The sequence below is a fragment of the Dermacentor albipictus genome, chromosome 2 (genome assembly GCF_038994185.2).
Source record: "Dermacentor albipictus isolate Rhodes 1998 colony chromosome 2, USDA_Dalb.pri_finalv2, whole genome shotgun sequence".
In the NCBI taxonomy this organism is placed as follows: domain Eukaryota; kingdom Metazoa; phylum Arthropoda; class Arachnida; order Ixodida; family Ixodidae; genus Dermacentor; species Dermacentor albipictus.
Genome location: NC_091822.1, coordinates 124,357,833 through 124,378,989, shown reverse-complemented (window position 1 = coordinate 124,378,989; position 21,157 = coordinate 124,357,833). Strand labels below are relative to the sequence as shown.

The following is a 21,157-nucleotide window of genomic DNA, read 5'->3' as shown; positions in this document are numbered from 1 at the left end:
ACAAATATAGGTTCCAAACCAATATCATTTTCCTGCTCTACTTTGAAAGTCATCGAGTCTGGGAATGTAGAAGAAATGGGAGCAAAACAGTCATCAAAATTGTCTTCGTCACACTTCGTCGTCGTCAGAGGAAGGCGGGAGAGACAGTCCGCATCTGCGTGGCGACGCCCGGACTTGTAGGAAATAACGAAGTCGTACTCCTGCAGTCGAAGAGCCCAACGTGCCAGTCGTCCACTCGGGTCACGGAGATTCACCAACCAGCACAACGCGTGGTGGTCAGTAATGATAGTGAACGGGCGTCCGTAGATATAAGGTCGAAATTTGTGGACAGCGAAAACAGCTGCCAAGCATTCTTGCTCGGTCACAGTGTAATTGCGTTCCGCCTTAGTCAAAGAGCGACTAGCATAAGCCACAACGTGTTCAGCTCCTTGGTGACGTTGCACAAGTACGGCACCGATGCCGATGCCACTGGCATCAGCGTGCACTTCCGTAGGTGCGGATGCATCGAAGTGACGCAATATGGGCCCTGATGTTAGTAGAAATTTTAGCTGACGGAACGCGTCGTCGCAAGCCGATGTCCAGTTGAAAGGGACGGCTTTTTGGAGAAGACATGTTAGGGGGTACACCACGTCGGCGAATCTTGGGACGAAGCGCCGAAAATACGAGCACAGGCCCAAGAAACTCCTCAACTCCCGCACTGACTTCGGTGCTTCGAAGGAGCTGACTGCCTCAATCTTCCGTGGATCTGGCCTCACACCGTTTTTGTCGACCAGATGCCCAAGCACTAACGTCTCGGTTTCTCCAAAACGACATTTCTTGGCATTTAGGATCAAGCCGGCTTGTTTGACACAATCCAGAACAAGATTGAGACGGCTGTTATGTTCACTCAATGTGCTGCCAAAAATCACCACATCATCGAGGTAGCACAAACAAATTTCCCATTTAAGTCCTCGGAGGATAGTATCCATGAATCGTTCGAATGTTGCTGGCGCGTTACAAAGGCCGAACGGCATAACGTTAAATTCATAAAGACCGTCTGGTGTCACGAAGGCCGTTTTCTCCTTATCGTCTGGGTGCATGGGTACCTGCCAATACCCTGATCGCAAATCCAGTGATGAAAAGTAGGCAGCGGAATGTAGACAGTCGATGACATCATCAATTCTAGGAAGCGGATACACATCCTTTTTGGTGACCGCATTCAGTTTCCGGTAATCAACGCAAAACCGCCACGATCCATCCTTCTTCTTTACTAAGATTACTGGTGCTGCCCACGGACTAGAAGACTCTTGGACAACCCTTTTCCGCAGCATGTCTTTCACCTGTTCAGCAATAACTGTCCTCTCTGCTGAAGAAACGCGGTAAGGCTTTTGCCGAATGGGGTGCGCAGATCCGGTGTCAATTCTGTGGCGAGCACGGGAACGAGGGAGTGAAGCCTGCTTGTCGCCTTGTGCGAAATCGAATACAGAAAGATGTGCCCACAAAACTTGTGCGAGAGCGCGGCGCTCATGTGAGGGCAGTGCCTTGTTGATCATTCGTAGGATCTGCTCTTCAGAAATGCTTCTTTGGGGATCGCTAGCATGAGACTGCTCCTCCTCGCTTAGCACTGTAATGGAGCTGTAAGTAATCTCGTCAAATTCAGCAAGCTTCATATCACGCGGGAGAACGGCAGGGACGCAAGAACAATTGAAAGCCCACAAATTGGAGGCGCCATTCACTACTCTCACGACAGAGCGTGGTACAAGTACATCTTTCTTTGCACAGCTCGACGTAAGTGGCTGGACTTGCGCGTCAAACGATGAAAGGTCGGCAGCAGCGAAATTGACAGGGATACGTGACAGCGACCAAGGCGGTAGCAGCAAATCGTTCGAAACAACACAATAGTTTTTCACTGGTAAGGATGTGTCGGCAAGGGTGGCGAGAAGCGCGCTATTCAAAGTAATTTCGCCTGTGCCACAGTTAACGGATGCACCACAATCCTGAAGAAAGTCAATCCCGAGAATCACATCGTGAGTGCATCGCGGCAGTACGAGAAATTCTGTTTGAAGATCTTCTCCTCCGAATAAAACACTTGCAACACAAATACCAAGGGGAACTAGGCACTCTCCGCTGACACCACGAAACGTCACACCATCATTCCACGGGAACATAACTTTCCTACCCAGCCTCTCTTTGAAAGTCACACTCATGACGGAAACGGTAGCACCAGTGTCCACTAATGCCGTTGCAGGTATACTATCAATTAACACACGCACTTTGTTCTTCACCATCATAATAGGCAGAGGAGTATTTCGCAGATACACAGACTGTCCGGCGACCTTACCTCCATCGGCCGCGCCGGCTAGTTTCCCGACGGTGGTGGAGACGTAGCACGTCGCCGTGGTGACGGTGAACGGCGTTGGCGACTGGTTGGGGGCGTCAGGCTGCGGTCAGAAGCTGGCGAGCCACTCCTTCTACTATACTGACGGAAGGTATTCCGAGGTGGCGCGCCTGTGGTGTTTGCAGGGTCTATCGGCCAACGGTCGTCGTAACTATCACGTTCAAAATTATGCCAAGTTGGTGGTGGGCCATATGTTGTTGGCTGTCGGCGCCGGCGACAAAAACGAGCAATGTGTCCTGAGGCGCCACAGCTGTAACATACAGGAGATGCGCGACCGACGTTGTATGCCTCGGAGTCAACCCTGGGACGCTGCGAATAATAAACGCGGTCTTCCGAATTGCGATTCGTGGTGGTAGCTCGACGAGTTCGTTGATCGTGCGTCATGTCGTCGGGAAAGGTACGTCGGTGCTGTCGCAGCTGATCAACTCGACAGTCTGCAACGCCTGGCGTGGCAGACAATGCTGACACAGCAGATGCATGTTCTTGAGGTTGGTTGGAAGTGCAACCAAGCTGTTCGACATCCGCCCCTTTGGTGTGTCGTTCAAGTTCTTCACGGACAATTTGCCTTATAGTTGCCGCAAGGTCAAATTGAAAGCTGTAGTTGTTTTCGTCAACGCTTGCCACCGTGGTGACATTGGCTAGCCTGCCAAACTTTGGCGTGATACGGCGCAGCTTCAAGGCCTCAAATGTGCGGCAATGCTTGATGAGGTCGGCGACCGAGGCGAGACTCTCCTTGCCGATTAAATAATTGTACACATCCTCGGCTATGCCTTTGAGAAGGTGTCCAACCTTGTCCTCTTCGGACATTCGAGGATTGACAGTCTTGCAAAGCTTCAGGATCGCCTCTATGTACGTAGTACAGGTCTCACCTGGGACTTGAGCGCGCTGAAGCAATGTCTGCTCCGCCCGCTTCCGTTTCGTGGTGGAATCGCCAAAGCACTCTGTGAGGTGAGTAACGAAGCTGTCCCACGTTGTGAACGTATCTTCATGGTTCTCGAACCACACTAGCGCCGTGTCTGTGAGGAACAGAACCACATTGTCGAGCTGAGTCGTGGAGTTCCAGCCGTTGTACTTGCTCACACGCTTGTAGTGGGTGAGCCATTCCTCCACGTCCTCGCCGAATCTTCCAGAGAAAGGGCGGGGCTCCATCTGATGCATCCAGGAGCCGGTTGTTCGCACTGGAGCAGCCAGAGAAGGCTGTTCGTCGCTGCTGTGGGACATCGGGATCTCAAGTGGTGTTGGAGGCAGTCGAGCGAGGCGTCGGCTCCGGCGTGGCACTTGCTGCAGCAGCTCCGTCGTCTTGGTCGAAGTACCCAGCACCTCCACCACAAAACTGTTACGGTTAATGTTAAACCGGCTTTATTCAAGGGACGAGATGGATGGTAAAGTCAAGATGGCGTCCTGAGGCTGCACCAGCTCACTTCTTCTTCCTCTTCTCCTCGCCCGGCTCATGCCGTAGCAATATATATATATATATATATATATATATATATATATATATATATATATATATATATATATATATATATATATATATATATATATATATATATATATATATGCATGTCCAAATGCGCGCGCGCCAGTTTATTTCGCGCCAAAGTCATAAGAACGAAATAAACAGCTTTGGATCTGCATAATTGTTCGTCTCTCATGCAAAGACGTCAATACACATGTGTCATTACAGATCGAGGTCCTAAACTCACTTTCTCTGGGGGTCATGTCCTTTTGGAGTTCACAAAGAACATACAGGTATTAGCAGCCAAAAAATAGAACAGTCAATTAGAAACGTAGGTACAATGGAAATAATGATCATACACGCGCAATACATTATCGACTAACACCTGATTTTCAATACAGATGGCAGTAAAAGCAAAGGAAGTTAGGGACACAAATAAAAAAGACACATATTAGCCCCACTTTAAAAGCAGTGAACGAAGGAAGCGGAGCAGGCAAAGCGAATGACACAAGAACCGCGGCGTCAGTTTTACGTTCCTTACGTGTCCTTTTTGCCTTTATACTCAAAATGGTGAGCTGTCTTTCCTGCAAAGCTGCTTTGGCACGGGCTAGACGAGCGCTTGTGGCTACATATGCGAGTGAACATTCATTTGCAGGTATGCGCACACTGGCTATGGTTATCTCCTTGCTATATCCCTGCCTCCCCCCCCCCCCCCCCCCTCCTCGTTTCCTTCGAGTAGATCATCTAAGTGGGCGTTACATTGCTTGAAAGGGTGCTGATATAATATTTCCTAGTGTTCCTTTTTTCGCTCTAAGTGAGAGTCTGGAACCTCTAAGCACCAAAGAAAATACTGTCAATTATGCCTCACAGCGCCCTAAATAATTCAATATAATAGCTTTTCCACGGCCAGTTTCAGTTTTGTTTTTACTATGTTTCTGGTCACGTGGTCAATGCAACGTTCTGACACTCACTCTGGCCCTCTCGGTCGACCGCTACTCTGCTATATAGGGGGGGGGGGGGGGGGGGGGGGGGCTCACGACATACGAGGCGACCGAGCGAGTGTCTAGAACGTCGTAATGTCCCGCTCCCACGTTACTACGCACTGCGTCATGCCGTCACAACGCAGCATCTTCCTGGCAAATGAAACCGAAAATGTCACTAGAAAAGCTATTATGTAAAAATATTTACGACGCTAAGAGGTTTACCATGTGCACTACCTTATTCTAGGGTTTAGACGACCATAAGACCTTCATCTAACGCAAAAGCATGGTCGGCCTTTCCATTCCGTGACAGATGGATGATACGCGAAGCTTGTCCCTTTGTATACCTAACCGTCCCCTTTGCCATGAACTTTGTGTTCACTTGAATGTGCCATTGTTATTAACGAGATGTGCATTGTGTGGATACTGGCCACACCAATGAAGACGAGTTGTCAGTGAAACACATATTTATTAACATCGGAAACTTCAACGGCCGATTTTCACGTTAAAGTCTTGTAGCCCCTGCTTTACGGGCGTATTGGCCATTTCATTTTTTTTTTGCTTGCTTACGGGGGCATGAGCCGTCAGATTTTTGCGGACAGATACGAACTTTCAGGCTAGACAAAGACAAGCTCCGCTTGTAAAAAAAAAAACAAAAGAAAAGAAGTTCTCGAAAATATTATTTCGGAACCACTTTAACCTGTCTGGTTGTCCTTCTTTATATCGCGTAGTACACTTGCTGCTGAGCTAGTAGATGCGCATGTCGAACAACAATGAATGAAGCGCTCGTCCCCTCTCAATGTTCTCCCCTCTTCGCGATCGCGTTGTTTGGCGCTAAATTCATGATTACTCCTTACACCCACATATTTGCCTCTCTCTCTCTCTCTCTCTCTTATGTCTCGGTATACCTGCATGAGGTCGTCGCTGCTGGGCGACGGTGACCGCGCCGACGGCGGCGTCGAGGGCGGCCCCGCGAAGAGAGCGGCCCTGCGGTCCTCCTTGGCCGCGACGGCTGCGCACGGCGACGGCACCGGCGAGGACTGCGGACACGGGGTCGCCGACGCTCGGGGCGTCGGCGGAGGCACGGCGGGACTGCGCTTCAGGATGGACGACGGCGGCTTGGGGCCCGCGCTGAAGGAGCGGATGTGCCGCACGGGGAGGTGGTGCGGCCACTGCGGGTCGTGCGGCGCGGCCCGCTCGAAGGTGCCGAACGAAGTCTTGCGAGGTATCCTCTGCGCGGGTATATATATACGCGACGCGACGTCGTGCTTGCCGTCGCCTCGTAAACGCAGAGACGGCGCTCTACTGACTTCAGTCGGCGACGCTGTACATGAGGCGTGTCTCACCTGACTTGAGCTAGTTTTAAAAAAATACGCATGTGTCATGTAGCTATAACTCGACAGAAGCGTAGTGATGTTGTTTGCCGTCGCTTGGGGACATTCAGATTACGTTTTGCATCCCGCCTAGTTACGTAATTAGTCCTAATTTATTAATCAGCTTCTGGAACATTATACTTAGACGAAAAGTATCGATGAGAAAATCGTAGGGCTACATGAAAAACTTCCGGTATACAGCTTTCTGTTGGTCGAAAATGGGAGGACACTTAGGCTTCGCCTGAAGAGGAAGCTTTAGCTTGAGTGCTCTTATCAAAACACATGTAAAAGGAGAATTCGTTTTTCTCGGCAACCGCCACACCAAACTTGACGACGTTTCTTGCATTTAAAAGAAAAACTGAACGTCTAGTGACTGTTTTTTCGAATTTCTTATTTAGGTCGTCAAACTTGTCCTAAAGATTCATAAGTTTCGCAAATTTTCAGAAAACGAAACTATCAAGTTTACAACTCCGTAACTCAGCAATCAAAAATGATATCACAATTCTGTGAATTGCAGCTCATAGTACATCTCAAACGGACAAAAATGATATGTTACACATGAATATGAAAAAAAATTGTCTTGTGTAAATACAGCTTTTGGAGAACCTTTGTACACAACGTAACAAATTCACGTAATATATAAGTTGGCATATATAATTTGTCCGCTTTGAATGATCTAATGGATGCCGTTCATAGAACCGCGATATCTGTTTTTGACGGACAGCTGTTAATTTGTAAACTTCGTACTTCCATTTTTTTTCGACCTTTAGAATTTTCGAAAATTTTGTCAAGAAAATTCAGGCCCCAAATCAAAATTCCGCTTCCAACAGTGACTAGAATTTAACTTTTTCTCTCAAATGGAACAAACTTCATTAAAATTGGTCCAGGCGTTATCTCAGAAAAAAGCGTTTTGCGTTTTACATGTATTTGAATAGGCGGCGTCGGAGTTGGGCCCGAGCTGATTCCTCTCTTCAGAGTGGAACGCGATAGCGTTCAAAGACCCCTTACTGCTTTTTTTGCTTGTCGGCTATTGCAACTTACGTAACTGCAACGTTTGCCGGGAAACATTCGCTGCGAACGCTATTCACGAAGGCGAGCTTTCTGGTAGAAACGCGGCCTCTTGCGTGGGTCGATCTCCTGTTATTTCACACATTTAATATTTCCATCTGAGAAGAGCTGACATAAAGGAGGTGCGCTGTCGGTGTTTTTTTATGTTACATTTGTTTGTGGGCTGCCCTTCTCAAAACTCCCAGGAATAACTTTGTAAAAGATGTAAGACAAGGTTTGAACTATTTTGGTGGTAGAGAAGTGGTTGGGTATGCGTGGTTCGGATTTGGCTCGAAATTCTTTCTGCTGAGGCGACGTCCGACGCGGGACGCCGCGTCTACATTTCTGCGGCACGGGATCTTTGAAGCTATCGCCTATGCTATCGCTTATATACGTGTTACATAAAAATGTTTTTTCGAGCGTGAAACAAGACCGCGAATGCACGCGAAGTGCCTCGAGCGGCCAGTCGCGCGGCAATTTTTCGTGAAGTCCCTACACTTTTCTCATTGACACTTTATGTGATTATAATATTTGAGAAGTTGATTAACTATTTAAGACTAATCATGTAATTAGGCGGAACGGTATAAGTAATCTGAGTATTTCGAAGCTACGGCAAACAAGATCACCTTGTTTCTGTCCAGCTACGTCGCACTTTCATATGTCTTAAGTTTGGCTCAAGTTGCGCAGGGCACCCGGTATACTCGTAAGTTACATTTCTTGCCCTCTTTGTCAGTCGACTTCCGTTACTACCAGGAGGATTTCTTTCGGAGAACGCTTTATTTTGTCACAGCGCAGTGCAGCCAGACAACTGTACTCTTCAACTGCGTTATAATTTATTATTATTTTTTTTGCGAACCAATTACGCTCAAACGTTTCCAGTTTTCTGTGAGGCGCGCGCGATTTAACGTGCAGTGCATATTTCAAGAGTGGAAAATTTGGCACCATGGCTCCTCTAGACGTGCGGCTCTTAAGCACGTGCCAAAGTTAAACAAAAATAAAGCAACGCTTGTTGCCCCCCGTATAGGTATACCTTCTCGTCTCCGCTGGGCGTCGCCACCGTCGGCTGCTCGGGGAACAGAGCCGGCGGGTGCAACCTGTACTGCCTGACCAGGGAGCTGCTGGCGGACGCTTCGCTGGCGAGGGTCATCTCGCTCACCATGGACACGCTGCGGGGCCTCCGGCGCGGGGCGCTGCCCCTGCGGCCCAGGCCGGCCCAGCGGGGGCGCCGGCCTTCGTCGACGTAGTTGAGCGACGAGCTGGCCGTCTGGATGCGCACCACGCTGCTGCGCTGGTCCGCGGCGATCTCGTTGTGCACGGTGGTGACGAACCGGTCGATGAACACGGTGCTGAACACCACGACCAGGGCGCTGGGCAGCAGCAGGCCGAGCGCGAACACCAGCAGGTGCATGTAGAGGAAGAGCGGCTGCATCCGCAGGGCGTAGCGCCGCAGCGCGTGCAGGGACAGCCGCAGGAACACGGTCGTCTCGTCGCCCAGGAAGGCGATGGCGAACAGCAGGCTGGCCGTCAGCACGCGGGGCTGCGCGCATAGGGAGGTGAGGGGGGGGGGGGGGGGGGCGAGAGAAACGTGCGTGCAGGAGCCGTCGACGGTGCTCGTCAGTGTGTGAGCGATACAGCCAAACGCCTTCTATGGAAGCCTTCGTAAGGAATGATGCCCTTGAAGGTGTGTGTATCTTAATGCGTTGGCATTAGGATTGTTAAAGCGGAAAATAAGGTGTGTATGTGTGTCAAGAGTAGGAAGCCGGTCACGTGATAGAGGTTCCGTCACGTAATACCCGGAACATGCATAAGCCTTTAAACAGCGCACCTGTAGCAAATATAGTACAGATGGAAAACCCACGCTTCTCAAAGAGTACGTATATAGCGTTCGGCTGTGAACGCACTCTGCTACTTGATTCCGCGAGAACCCGCGTCCTCTGTATTGGCGGCGAAGGCGGTGAAAGTTCAACAACAACCACGAGAACGGGTGAAAGGTCCAAAGAAGCCTATTTGTCGTTTTCAAAATTCCAGGGTTTTACGCGCTGCAACCGCAATCTGATTACGAGGCACACCGTATAATGGGGGGACGCAGTATTAATTTTGATCACCTATATACTCACGTACACGAGCGTTTTTGTATTTTGACTCCCATCGAAACGCTGATGCTGCGGCGGCGATCGAACCCGCGACCTCGAGATCATCAGCTTAACGCCATAGCCACTATAAGCTATATATTGCCACGGGTATAGAACTGTTTGCACGGTGTACTTACAAAGCGTATATAAACTGCTGCCGAGAATCCCGAGAGGCTGTTGCCACTTCGTCGTCTTCATCGTCAACGACCGTATTTTCTTTTCCCACCATAACACGACCCCCGGCAGAAAAAGCACCGTCCCGGTGCTTCAACCGGGGCCGTCGGTAAGGGCATAGTACGGCTTAAGCCGAGAGACGTGTATGACGTCAGGTGATGTGGAACCGGGTGGCATGGCGGAGGTCCCGGGGATTATCTCGTAAGTCACATTGGTCACTTGAAGAGCACGGTAAGGTAGCACGTAAGAAGTTTCTCGGAGAGCCCCACTCGGCGGCAAGGGGACCAAAGTAGCACGAGAGAGCCTGGGGAAAAATAGGTGTCACGATGGCGGCGATTGTAAGCGTGCCGTTGAGATTCCTGCAATGCCAACAGACGAGTACGGGCAAGCTGGCGCGCATGGTCAGCGTGGGCGATGGCGTCGCGGGCATACTCGGTCCTCGAATCCTGTATCAAGGGGAGTGAAGCGTCGAAGGGTAATACAGGGTCACGACCGAAGAGCAAGTAAAAGGGGGAATACCCAGCAGTATCGTGGCGTGATGAATTAATAGTGAACGTGTCATAAGTGAGAGCCACATACAAGTCCTTGTGGTCGGGTGAAACGTATTTTGATAGCATGTCAATAATGGTACGATTAAGCCGCTCAGTAAGGCCGTTGGTCTGGGGATGAGAGGAGGTAGCCAGTGTGTGCTTGGCAGAACACGAGCGCAGGATATCGGCGATGACTTCGGAGAGGAAAGTGCGACCGCGACCCCGCCCCTCCACCAAAATGTCACGGGTATAAAACTATTTACACGGTGTACTTACAAAGCGTATATAAACAGCTGCCGATATGCCCTTGCCACTTCGTCGTCTTCGCCATCGACGACGTTGCTCTCTTTTCCCACCGTAACAATATACCGTGTCGGGTGATAGGTTGAGGAATGAGGAGGTAAAGATATTCCCGTGGGAGATCGTCAGGCTATGTTTAGCCTTTTTCTCTTGATGTCCTTCCTATCTTCTCAGTGATATTTAATTAAATAATTAATTAATGGATTAACTAGTGGTACATTTCATGGTACTGTCACCGTTGAACCCTTTCAGTAAAGTGCCTAGAAGCTGCAAACAAAAGAGAAACGTACATGGACGCTGTTTTGCAAGAAAGCAGGGCACTGCTTCATTCGCAGTGTCAACTGAACCGCCGCCGTACACTTACACACAAAACGTTGTAAGGCAACTTTATGCGAGCTCTAGTTAGCTCAAGTTGTTTTGAGCGAGATTTAGAAAGTAGATATTAACGAGACGCGCTCATTAGGGTATCCACCGTGGCACAGACAATTTGAACACATCAAAACCGGCACGAAGCAGTGCCGTTTTTGGACCGCATCAGGGCCTGTATAGGCGCCTCGCCCCTCTCTCAAAGGTTGTGTTGCACTTATGGCAAAGCTAAGCGGGCGAAATGTCTGCGCACGTATGAGATATTAGTTATACGTCGCCATCAGTTTCATTTCACTTCCCTGGAGGAGCTCCACACGGCAAATGTATAAATGCTTTGTGAAACATTGCAATGGTTTTGCGCATCCCTGCAGCAACAAGCAGAACGACGGAAGAACTAAAGATAAAGCAAATCGAAAATTTGTTGTTATACGAGAAGAAAAAAAATGCAGATCCGACGCACTGTGAGAACCGGCGTGAGCGAAGTTTTCATGAGCCAGCAAGACAAAAACGGTGCATACACGCAACGTGTCTTCGGGAATCAAGGCTCGCGCGCCGCGTAACGGTCATCAGCCAAGATGCGCTGTGAAATGATTTACACACTCACTCATCTTGTAAGGGCGTTATCTTACAGTGGGGCGTACCTCGCAAAGCAAAGATCAGTTTTACTCAGGGACGATATTCTCGACTGATCACCTTCGGTGATGCTATATCACCTTTCCACGATTTCGCTCGACTCGGCAGTAGACGCGTCGAAAGCGATCCTGGCACCGTTTGAATATAGCAAGCTATATATAGGCGCACTGCCAGAAGCTCGCCAGAAGCTCTGTCAGCAGTATGCGCCGAAGCGTTCGGTATTCCGAGTCACACGGAACCTCGCATACATCCCCAACAGAGCGGCTGTTTCTATACTCGGCTACGACTACGGCGTCCACGTCGACCACCGTGCATCGCGACTACAACGGCGACGACACCCCAAATCGCAGGGAAGTAGGTAAGAAACATTCGTGTTTGAAAGCCTTTCTTCCTCTGACGAGTTGTGAATGCGGCAACAAATCCTTCTATACGGATACTCGCTACTATATGGTACCGAATAAAAGAGGCGTTTTTACGGGAAACATTTGCGGCCAAGGTAAGACACGAGAAAGCCTTTCGTATACAATGAATGTGTGCGGGACGTATCTGACAGCGAGTGAAACAAGAGCGAATTATGATTCGCGAAACCATGGTTGTAACCATATTCTTTTCTCTATGGGGTTTGCTAGATCAAGTTCTTTTACTCTGTTTAGGTTTGCGAATACCTGAGCGCACATTTTCGGGAAACGATGTGGATAAATTTTATGGCATCCAATGTATTTTATTGTGTCCTTTATATCGTATACTTGACCTCCCCCCCCCCCTATACTATGTAATGCCCTAACGGCGCTCTTAGGGTATTCAAATAAATAATTACGAATGGAAATATTTTTCTTTATTATCCTTAAAACGACCATAACGTTTTAGAAGATATCCAGTACCGCAGCTATACATGTACACGTACTTTGTCTGCGCTAGAACGACGGGAATACAAGATTATTGATATTCTTGACCTCACGCTGATAAATGAGATCGGAAGTTTTAGAGTACAATTCAAAAGAAGGAATGCTGCATTTCGTTTTCTGCCGTTACAATCGAACATTTCCAGACAAATGAACAAAATATATAGTTTTAAAGAAACGATTCGTAAGTAGAAGCTGATTTAGAGTGGCTACGTAGTGTCTCTTCAACAACCAGTGCTTCTCTTTATTTGTAATGGGCATGGCTGAAACTGACGAAATATGCTGTGTTCTCCTATTGCGGAAAATCGCGACGCTTTGGCACTCAGCACCGCCTGTATAGCATGCGCTCAAAACGGTCCCCTAACGCGTCGACTTGACTCACCCGGTTTTTGTTAGCGCTTTCAAATGCATTATTCGCGTCCTCAGCTTGGCAGCATAAGTTAAAGCCTGCTATATTTTCTTCGACGTGTACATTTGTCCCGTTGAACAATATAAAGACTCTTAATTAGCAAACTGGGCCGTCTGTCGGGTGTCCTTTGCAGACTAGGATGTAAATGGATACCGTTTTCTCTTCTATTTGCCCGTCACTGCAGTGACAGAGAGGCGGATGGAAGACTTAGTTCTGGAGGTATGTCATGGTAAACTCGTCACATGAGACATTGCAAAGGGAGCCAAGAAGTCGAACCAGTAAGCGTTTAGCCGTTGGTTACCAGGTCTCTAATGACACATCTTCCATTACGTGTCTGCAATGTCATGTACCGTTGCCATGTATCTCATGACAGGTGCCTTATAACTTCCTCTATGACCTCTCTCCACCAAGACAGCAGCAAATGTCGCCAAGTTATACAAGGTGTTTCTACAAAGACCTTAATATTTAAAGATAACCGTTTTGAAGCGATAAAAGAACGGTTCCTTCGGAGACATGCCGTCGGTGGTCACGAGCATGGGGTGACGGCTGATACGTGGTAATTAATCGCTCATTTACAAACGTTGGTTAATTAGCTCTTAAAATCTCAGTTACAGCAGGTTCATCGCAACTGGGAAATCGGAGCTAGCTCTCCCCACAAGCCGTATCAACTTTTGGATATGGAAAAATTGGGTTTACGTGCGGAAGTGTAGCACGATAAATTTCAGCTACCAGAGCGCGCGAAACCGAAATTGGGAGGCTGCAGCGAGCGCAAAGTCACGCCCCTCGAGGCGACGTTCCGCTTACGTCACAAAGCAGCGGGTAGCTAGGCCGCTGCTCGCTGCTGGGTGAAGTAACAGAGCTCGCTTCAGTTTCCCAATCAACCATGAGCCCGCAGAAACTAAAAGATAATTCATTATATTTTTAAAAAAATTAGGGACTGATTACAACGTATATCCCATAGTGACGGCATGTCTCGGAAGGAGCCGACCTTTTATTTCAATACGGCTATAATTAAATATTACTTAATGTATTCGTAGAACCATCCTGTACATCTACTTTGCAGGACACAAACCAACACGGGTGCTGATCAAGCGAAAATTGCTGCAGAAATGTGTCCTCGAAACTCACGCGCTAATTCTTGAAATGTAGCTGTGCTCCAAAGAATGGGCTCCTTTAGTACAGTGCTCAACAGTTGAAGCACGATTCTCGGATTGCGTGCCTGCCTGCATTTTATTTTGCGTCGCCGGTCATCGCTGGGTTATCGCTAAGGCGCCGAATGCAGTCACAGCGCATCACAAAGGCTCCTGCATTCATGCAATACAATATGCATTGTGGGGATCGCACGCGCATCCCGATATCTCCGGAGCGGCCACGCGGTTATCACGCGATAATCACGTGCTCGCTCGCGGAGGGTAGCGGGGAGAGGGCACCTTCGTCGCTCCCGCTGCTCTTCGCGCCTGGCCGTGACGCTGCAGCCAAGGCACCCCGTTCCCTCCTTTCCCTTTCTTGGAACCGGGGAGACCCCCTCTCCGCCGCTCGGGAGAAGCGCTATTCCCCCGACGCATCTTCGTCTCACGGCGGAAGAGCTAGCGAACGGCCGCATCTCAAATCAGCCGCTGAGACCGCCGCACGCCGTCCCCCTGTGGCGCCCGGACCTTGGTGTGCGACTCACCGCCCCAGGGCCCGAGCGCGGATCCACTTTTGGGTGAGCTGAACTCTTATCAGCCTCTTTTGTGGTTCCCACATTGTGCGGTTTGTTTCACCCCAGACGTGCGGAATTCTCCGCCGCTGCGGTTGCGTTTTGTGCTGTATTTGTGTGTGTTGTTGCTGTTGTTGTCTGTTGGAACATTTGTACTCTAAGGTGAATAAACACCTTAGGTCGAGACTCACCCTGTCCCCACTGGCCTGAACCCGCCGTGGTCGCAACTCACTGCGAACCGCGGGTTAGGGGTCACAGCTCTGACTGCTAGGGCTGCTGCGAAAGTGCTAGGGAGCGACTGCCGCTCCGTCGGCGCTGTGCGATCCAGAGAAGGGTCAGGTGCGCACGCGCGAGCCTGAGTAATACCCCTATAGCATCAGCCCTGTGTCCCCAGCGCCTGCCAGTGGCGCAAAAAGTGTCAGCAGCTAGGCGCTCTCGGTATCGCGTTTCAATTGCTGAGCACTGTGCATTCTTTAGTTATGTGCAGAAACAAAGACAAAAATGAACAGTTTTCAGTGTAAAGCAGATGCTTCCTTCTTACATTCGTTCCTAAAAGCTATGGAATAATGTTAGGCTTGCAATCGCACACAAACGGTGGTGGAAATAGATTGCGGCAGAACCCATCTAGCGACGACTGTCGATGGTATCTATACTGCGTTAGCACTGAATCAATATAGCGATACAGTGGATTGCCATCGTCGAAACGAGGTTTGTGCTGTAGTGGGAGTGCCCTTTCGCGCTTCCCCAAGAACACTAAGCGCCATCTAGTGCCGCCGCCACGAAGCCTGCGTGTGGCCTCCGAAATTCACGGTCCGCCAGTGCGTCCGAACGCACACAAACGCCCCATGCGGCAGTCGTGCTCCTCTCTCGCGTTTCTTTCTAGACACGCTGCGCCCACTGGTGGCACTGCCGCGATGTTCGCACGTGGCCTCCGAGACACGTTGCCTGGCGCGCCGGTGCCTGTGAACGCTGGTAATTCCCTCGCTTGCCACACACTGAGTGGCATATCCTCAGAAACTAAAGTTGGCGAGAGATTCATTGAACAGCTGCGCATAGCTAGTGCAATCCTGGCGCAGCTCGCTAAAGCGTTGGCCTGAAAGGCGTTTTTCGAGAGATAGACACGTGCTCAGGGAATTTGTGGCACAGCCTGCAAATGCGTCGGGTTGCTGTCTTGAGGAAGCCTTGTGACGTCAGTTCGATTCCGCTCAGCATTGGATAAATTTATAAGGGATCCTTGTCGTCATTGTAAAGCAGCACATTTCCAGTGGCACGCACCTATAGCTACTCAAGTTGGCGTCAAAGACGTTAAGAGTTGCAAATACCTACTGGCACATGACCAATAACCCACGTCGGCATCAAAGAAGTTCATTGAAGACCAAGTTGCACATGCCCATAACTTCAAGACGGCGTCTAGGAGTTTCTTCGAACAGCGGCATCTACACAGTCCCACGCCTACATTGACCCATATCGGCGTGAAAGAGGTGTGTTGTTGGGAGACACACATGTAGGGACACATTGCCACATACTCAGTGAGCCAAGTTGGTCCGATGATTGGTTTCGAACGCTGTCATCTCAGCACATCAGCCCGATGCGCTACTCATTCAAGTGACCCAAGTAGGCGGGAAAGCGATTAGATACAAACATACAAACATAGATAGATACATACATAGATAGCCCCCCGAAATTGTGTGAAGCACCACAAGAATGCAAACGCGTTATAACAGATGGCGTGAGACCTGCCAAAGCAGCCAATGCTGTGGCAAAGCTATATCTTTAGCCAGTTTTCAATGTTACTTAAACATAAGTGTACTTACACCCATGTACTCAGCGGCCAGCCGTTCTGCGCTATAGATGTCGCCGACGGACAGGATGACGATGGGCAGCATGGCGGCTACGGTCGGTGGAAGCAGGCGGCCCGTGAGGCCAAGGACCGTCAGCAGGACGCAGTAGATGCAGGTGCCCTCCTGCGTAAGTGAAAATACAGAGCACGTATACTCACAAAGAGCTCTTACAATATACAGCTGTGTCGTGAGAGATAAACTGTAGCCAATCCCGGTGCTAGACATATCATTAGCTAAGATGGGCCAGCAAAGAACGCTGATGAAGGTTTATGAAATCAAACCCGAGGTCTTTATAAGGCCCGATTGGACACCCACGAGGGTAAGAATCTCATAAAGTTAGCTTTGTAAGGAGGGCATCTGTCTTCACAGCAATATTTCTGTTTGGTCTAAATGGTGAAATGGTGAAATGGTTAGTTAAACTGGCGAGTCCACTGTCGCTACTAGCTTAGCTGTTCGATGCACAGAATTTTCTTTTTGCATGAAAAAGAAATATTGTTGAAGGAAATTGCACAGTATACAAACGAATGGCTGTTGATGCAAAGAACAGAATATGATTTCACACGTAAAACAGGGCGGTTTGAGGCAACCAGCACATGTACGTGCCATGACGGTTTCACTTGCTTCAAGGAGGAACACTGCAAAACAGCTTCTGCGCTCTTACCGTGCGTGAGCATCGTTCCTTTTTCTTCGTCTATGTTTTGTAGATTTTTTATATGTTGCTCGGGGGGGGGGGGGGAGAGGGCATCACATTAACGTTTTAGGTGGCCTTCATTATCTCTTCTATTAGTGAATACACAACTGCGGAACAAACGAAAAATGAGTTTTGAAACGATAATTTATCGGTCTAGACTTTGGCGTCAAACAAACCACGTTGGCCTCGATTTTGTGTACATGTCGTAAGAGGTCAACAAATAAAGACACCAAGGACAACATAGGAGAAATTACTTGTACTTAATAATTGAAATAGAGACATGATAAATTAATGGAAGTGAAAGTGGATGAAAAAAAACAACTTGCAGCAGGTGAAGAAAGATACCGAGGCTTCGCATTACGCGTGCGATGTTCTACCAATTGAGCTACCACGGCGCCGTTTTCCCATCCACTTTCTGGGGGTATTAATGTGTTACTACGAGAACTAGTCCTGGGAGTGTTAGGCAGAGCCACCACTCACAAACCTTAGCGGCGGATGCATGGAACATCCTTTCTACCGCAGGCGTGACGAGCACGTGATCATTTTGGGTGGCACCAACTGGTCAATAAACCCACACGTGCTATCTGAAGGCATCACTATTGCCGGATTCTAGACCCTCGTTATGTAACGAACGAGAAAAAAGGGTTAACCGAGGGCCCTAGGTTAACCCCTTTCTTCTCATTTTGTGTACATAATAGTTCTTGTAAAAAAAAAAATTGAACGCTGCGTACTTAAACATAAGCCTCAGCCGGAAGTTTACACCAGCAGGTAATTAGCATATAGATAGTCACTGCAAAACAGCTGTGTGTCCATGGCCTGGTGGCTCTTAGCAAAATAACTAAGAGCCACCATGCTCGGGCTTGCAATTATGACAGTCGCAGGGACTCCTTTCAACATAGAACTGAAAACGGAAGTCGGTTTAGCGCAGCCCATAGGACTGCCCCGCGGGCAACCGTTGGCTTACGTGAGACGCGCTAATGAGCGCACCTTGTCGCCGAAAATGAAAGGCAGCAGGTAGACGGGCAGAAGGAACTCGAGGCACTCCTGGAAGCTGCGTTCCTTGCGTTGCATATCTACGTCCTGCGTGATCGAGCTCCTCTTCGCCCCTTCGCCTGCGATCAAAAGAATACCGCTAAAAAAAGAAGGAATAAAAACAGAAGTTGTCCAAAAGTACTATAGCAGTGTTCGCGAAATGCGAGTGCCCCATACGGATCCGTCTGCCTCATTTTGTCCTAAAGGAATACTGCCAAATAGTTTCGAAGTTGCAAATTAAAGCTCTACCTCGTGCTTCTCGTACGTAAAAGACTCACTCTACTATACACTAGACTATACACTCTACCATGGAAAAGACTCACGCTTGGCTAGTATGAAGGTTGGGACACACAAATAAGATATATTTTTAATTTGATCTTAATGGTACCTTGGACTGGTTCCTACCGCGGTCCCACTCAGTTCGCAGCGATGCAAGGCCTGCCCTTGCCAAGCGCACTATAGTTGCTCCCAGACCAATCGGAGTTAGCCACGTGATCGAGTTTCTGTCGGATCTCAATCGCGCTTCCAGGTTGAAGGTGGGAGCGCCTCCGAGCGCTCCGACCTGGATCGTGACGCTCTGAATGAACCAGGTGAGCGTGTTCCGAGTGCTCGATTTCGGCCAGCCGAATGTAAACCGAGCTGCGAGAGCAACCGAGCGCTCTCGAAAGTGACCGCTCTAATGCATACCGTAAGTTTCTCTCGTAATGCCCAACCTGGCATCATCTACATTATCGTGACGTCATGATAAATGGAAAAAAATTACTGAAGTCGATAGCAATAAGGCTAGGTGGTATGGTGCTGCTCATAATAGGAAGAGAAAAAAAGAGAAAACATGGTGCACGCGGGTGCGTCTGCGTGTGGCAGCTGCAGTGAGCGCAGGAACAGAGAGCCAGTGTATCCTGATCATGATGCCATGACACATGAACCGTCTTTGTACCGAAAGTGAAACTACGTCATAGTTTAATAGTATTGTATTATTTGGAACAGTTCGATGCTTGATAGTGCATTTTTTACAGTTCACAGAGTGCGGACTTTCATTTATTAAAAAAAAAAATTCGTTAGAAAGCGCCGCATCAATATTCCTTCAAGCTGCGGCCACAGCCACGGTTTCATTCCCTAATAATTAAGGGTTGTTCGATTGGCGAAATTTTCGTGTCGAATCAAATAAATATATTCGACAAAATGTCTTTCCAATATCAAGTCGAATACCAAATATATCCAATTAAAAAAAAACGAAATATAAATGTTGTGTGGAGTCATTAAAAAAAACTCATTTATTATTTGGTACCTCTGGTGCCTTGAGCTGATCTGACTGGTCATGTCAGTTTAGCGGCTTGCATATCGAATAAAGAAAAAAAGAAAAGTGATTGCATCTGGTGGACGTAGTGACAATGGCAGCAATAAAAGAAAACAGCGCTCCGACAGATGTATGTAGTAGAGTATAGTATTGATTGTAGTTGCGACAGTACGACACAACAGCATCATTTTGGACAATTCATATATGGTGAGATTAGCCGAATAATAAATTGTTTTGCCGAAATCAGTGTTGCACAATGTACGGACGGCCCCTCGGACTGCATGCGTACCGCGAGTGGACATTTAGAGTGCCGTGACCGGAGTTCGGGCTTCTATGGTGTACTGCCTATGACCATATGATGAGAAAACCAATTCTGTCTTCTAACACGGCCCACAACCTGAATAGGGTCGTGAAGCACTTAAAAAATAAGTTGGGGGAGCATGGGATTTCTTGTTCGGAACAGATAAGAAAGAGAAGTGACCAGTTTGGTATTCAAGTTGCCAAAGCCGCATTATTGGTGCAATCAACGACTGCTACTGGATCGAACAAGCGCTACCAGATAATTCTTGATCGAACCATCGCAGCTGTTAGCGCCTGCTAGCCGATGCTTTTGTTTGATGGATTCGTTTTACTTCAATATTCACAGGTGTTGCTTATCTGCTTATCTGCTCACAGATAAGCAGATAAGCAATGCCTTATGACTTCGAGCGTACCGGAATCTTAGAAGAACGCTAACATAATCCTAATCCATAAGAAATGGGACGCCGACTTGGAAAATAATAGACCGATCAGCTTACTGTCCGTTGCCTACAAAGTATTTACCAAGGTAATCGCAAATAGAATCAGGAACACCTTAGACTTTTGTCAACCAAAGGACCAGGCAGGATTCCGTAAAGGCTACTCAACAATAGACCATATTCACACTGTCAATCAGGTGATAGAGAAATGTGCGGAATATAACCAACCCTTATATATAGCTTTCATTGATTACGAAAAAGCGTTTGATTCGGTCGAAACCTCAGCAGTCATGGAGGCACTACGGAATCAGGGGGTAGACGAGCCATATGTAAAAACACTGGAAGATATCTATAGCGGCTCCACAGCCGCCGTAGTCCTCCATAAAGAAAGCAACAAAATCCAAATAAAGAAAGGCGTCAGGCAGGGAGATACGATCTCTCCAATGCTATTCACAGCGTGTTTACAGGAGGTATTCAGAGACCTGGAGTGGGAAAAACTGGGGATATGAGTTAATGGAGAATACCTTAGTAACGTGCGATTCGCTGATGATATTGCCTTGCTTCGTGACTCAGGGGACCAACTGCAATGCATGCTCACTGACCTGGAGAGGCAACGCAGAAGGGTGGGTCTAAAAATTAATCTGCAGAAAACTAAAGTAATGTTTGACAGTCTCGGAAGAGAACAGCAGTGTACGATATATGTATAGTGAGGCACTGAAAATGGTAAGGTAATACATCTTCTTAGGGCAGATAGTGACCGCGGATCCGGATCATGAGACTGAAATAATCAGAAGAATAAGCATGGGCTGGAGTGCGTTTAGCAGGCATTCTGAGATCATGAACAGCAGGTTGCCATTATCCCTCAAGAGAAAAGTGTATAACAGCTGTGTCTTACCAGTACCTACGTATGGGGCAGAACCTCGACCCTTACGAAAAGGGTTCTACCTAAATTGAGGACGACGCAACGAGCTGTGGAAAGAAGAATGATGGGTGTAACGTTAAATGATAAGAGCAGATTGGGTGAGGGAACAAACGCGAGTTAATGACATTTTAGTTGAAATCAAGAAAATGATATGGGCATGGGCAGGACATGTAATAAGGAGGGACGACAACCAATGGTGACTAAGGGTTACGGACTCGATTCCAAGGGCAGGGAAGTGTAGCAGGGGGCGGCAGGA

At 48.3% G+C, this 21,157-nt stretch overlaps 1 protein-coding gene across 4 annotated transcripts in view; it reads right to left on the bottom strand.

The window, feature by feature from the left end:
- LOC135910735 (uncharacterized) overlaps positions 1–21,157 on the bottom strand; it is a 55,427-nt gene that overhangs the window by 30,722 nt on the left and 3,548 nt on the right. For all 4 annotated transcript variants that reach the window (XM_065442794.1, XM_065442797.1, XM_065442796.1 and 1 more), the window contains exons 2-5: positions 17,901–18,025; positions 16,196–16,345; positions 8,267–8,773; positions 5,725–6,048 (exon numbers count right to left, since the gene is read on the bottom strand). In XM_065442794.1, coding sequence (XP_065298866.1) covers positions 5,725–6,048; positions 8,267–8,773; positions 16,196–16,345; positions 17,901–18,025 — 1,106 coding nt within the window. The remainder of the gene's footprint in view (positions 1–5,724; positions 6,049–8,266; positions 8,774–16,195; positions 16,346–17,900; positions 18,026–21,157) is intronic.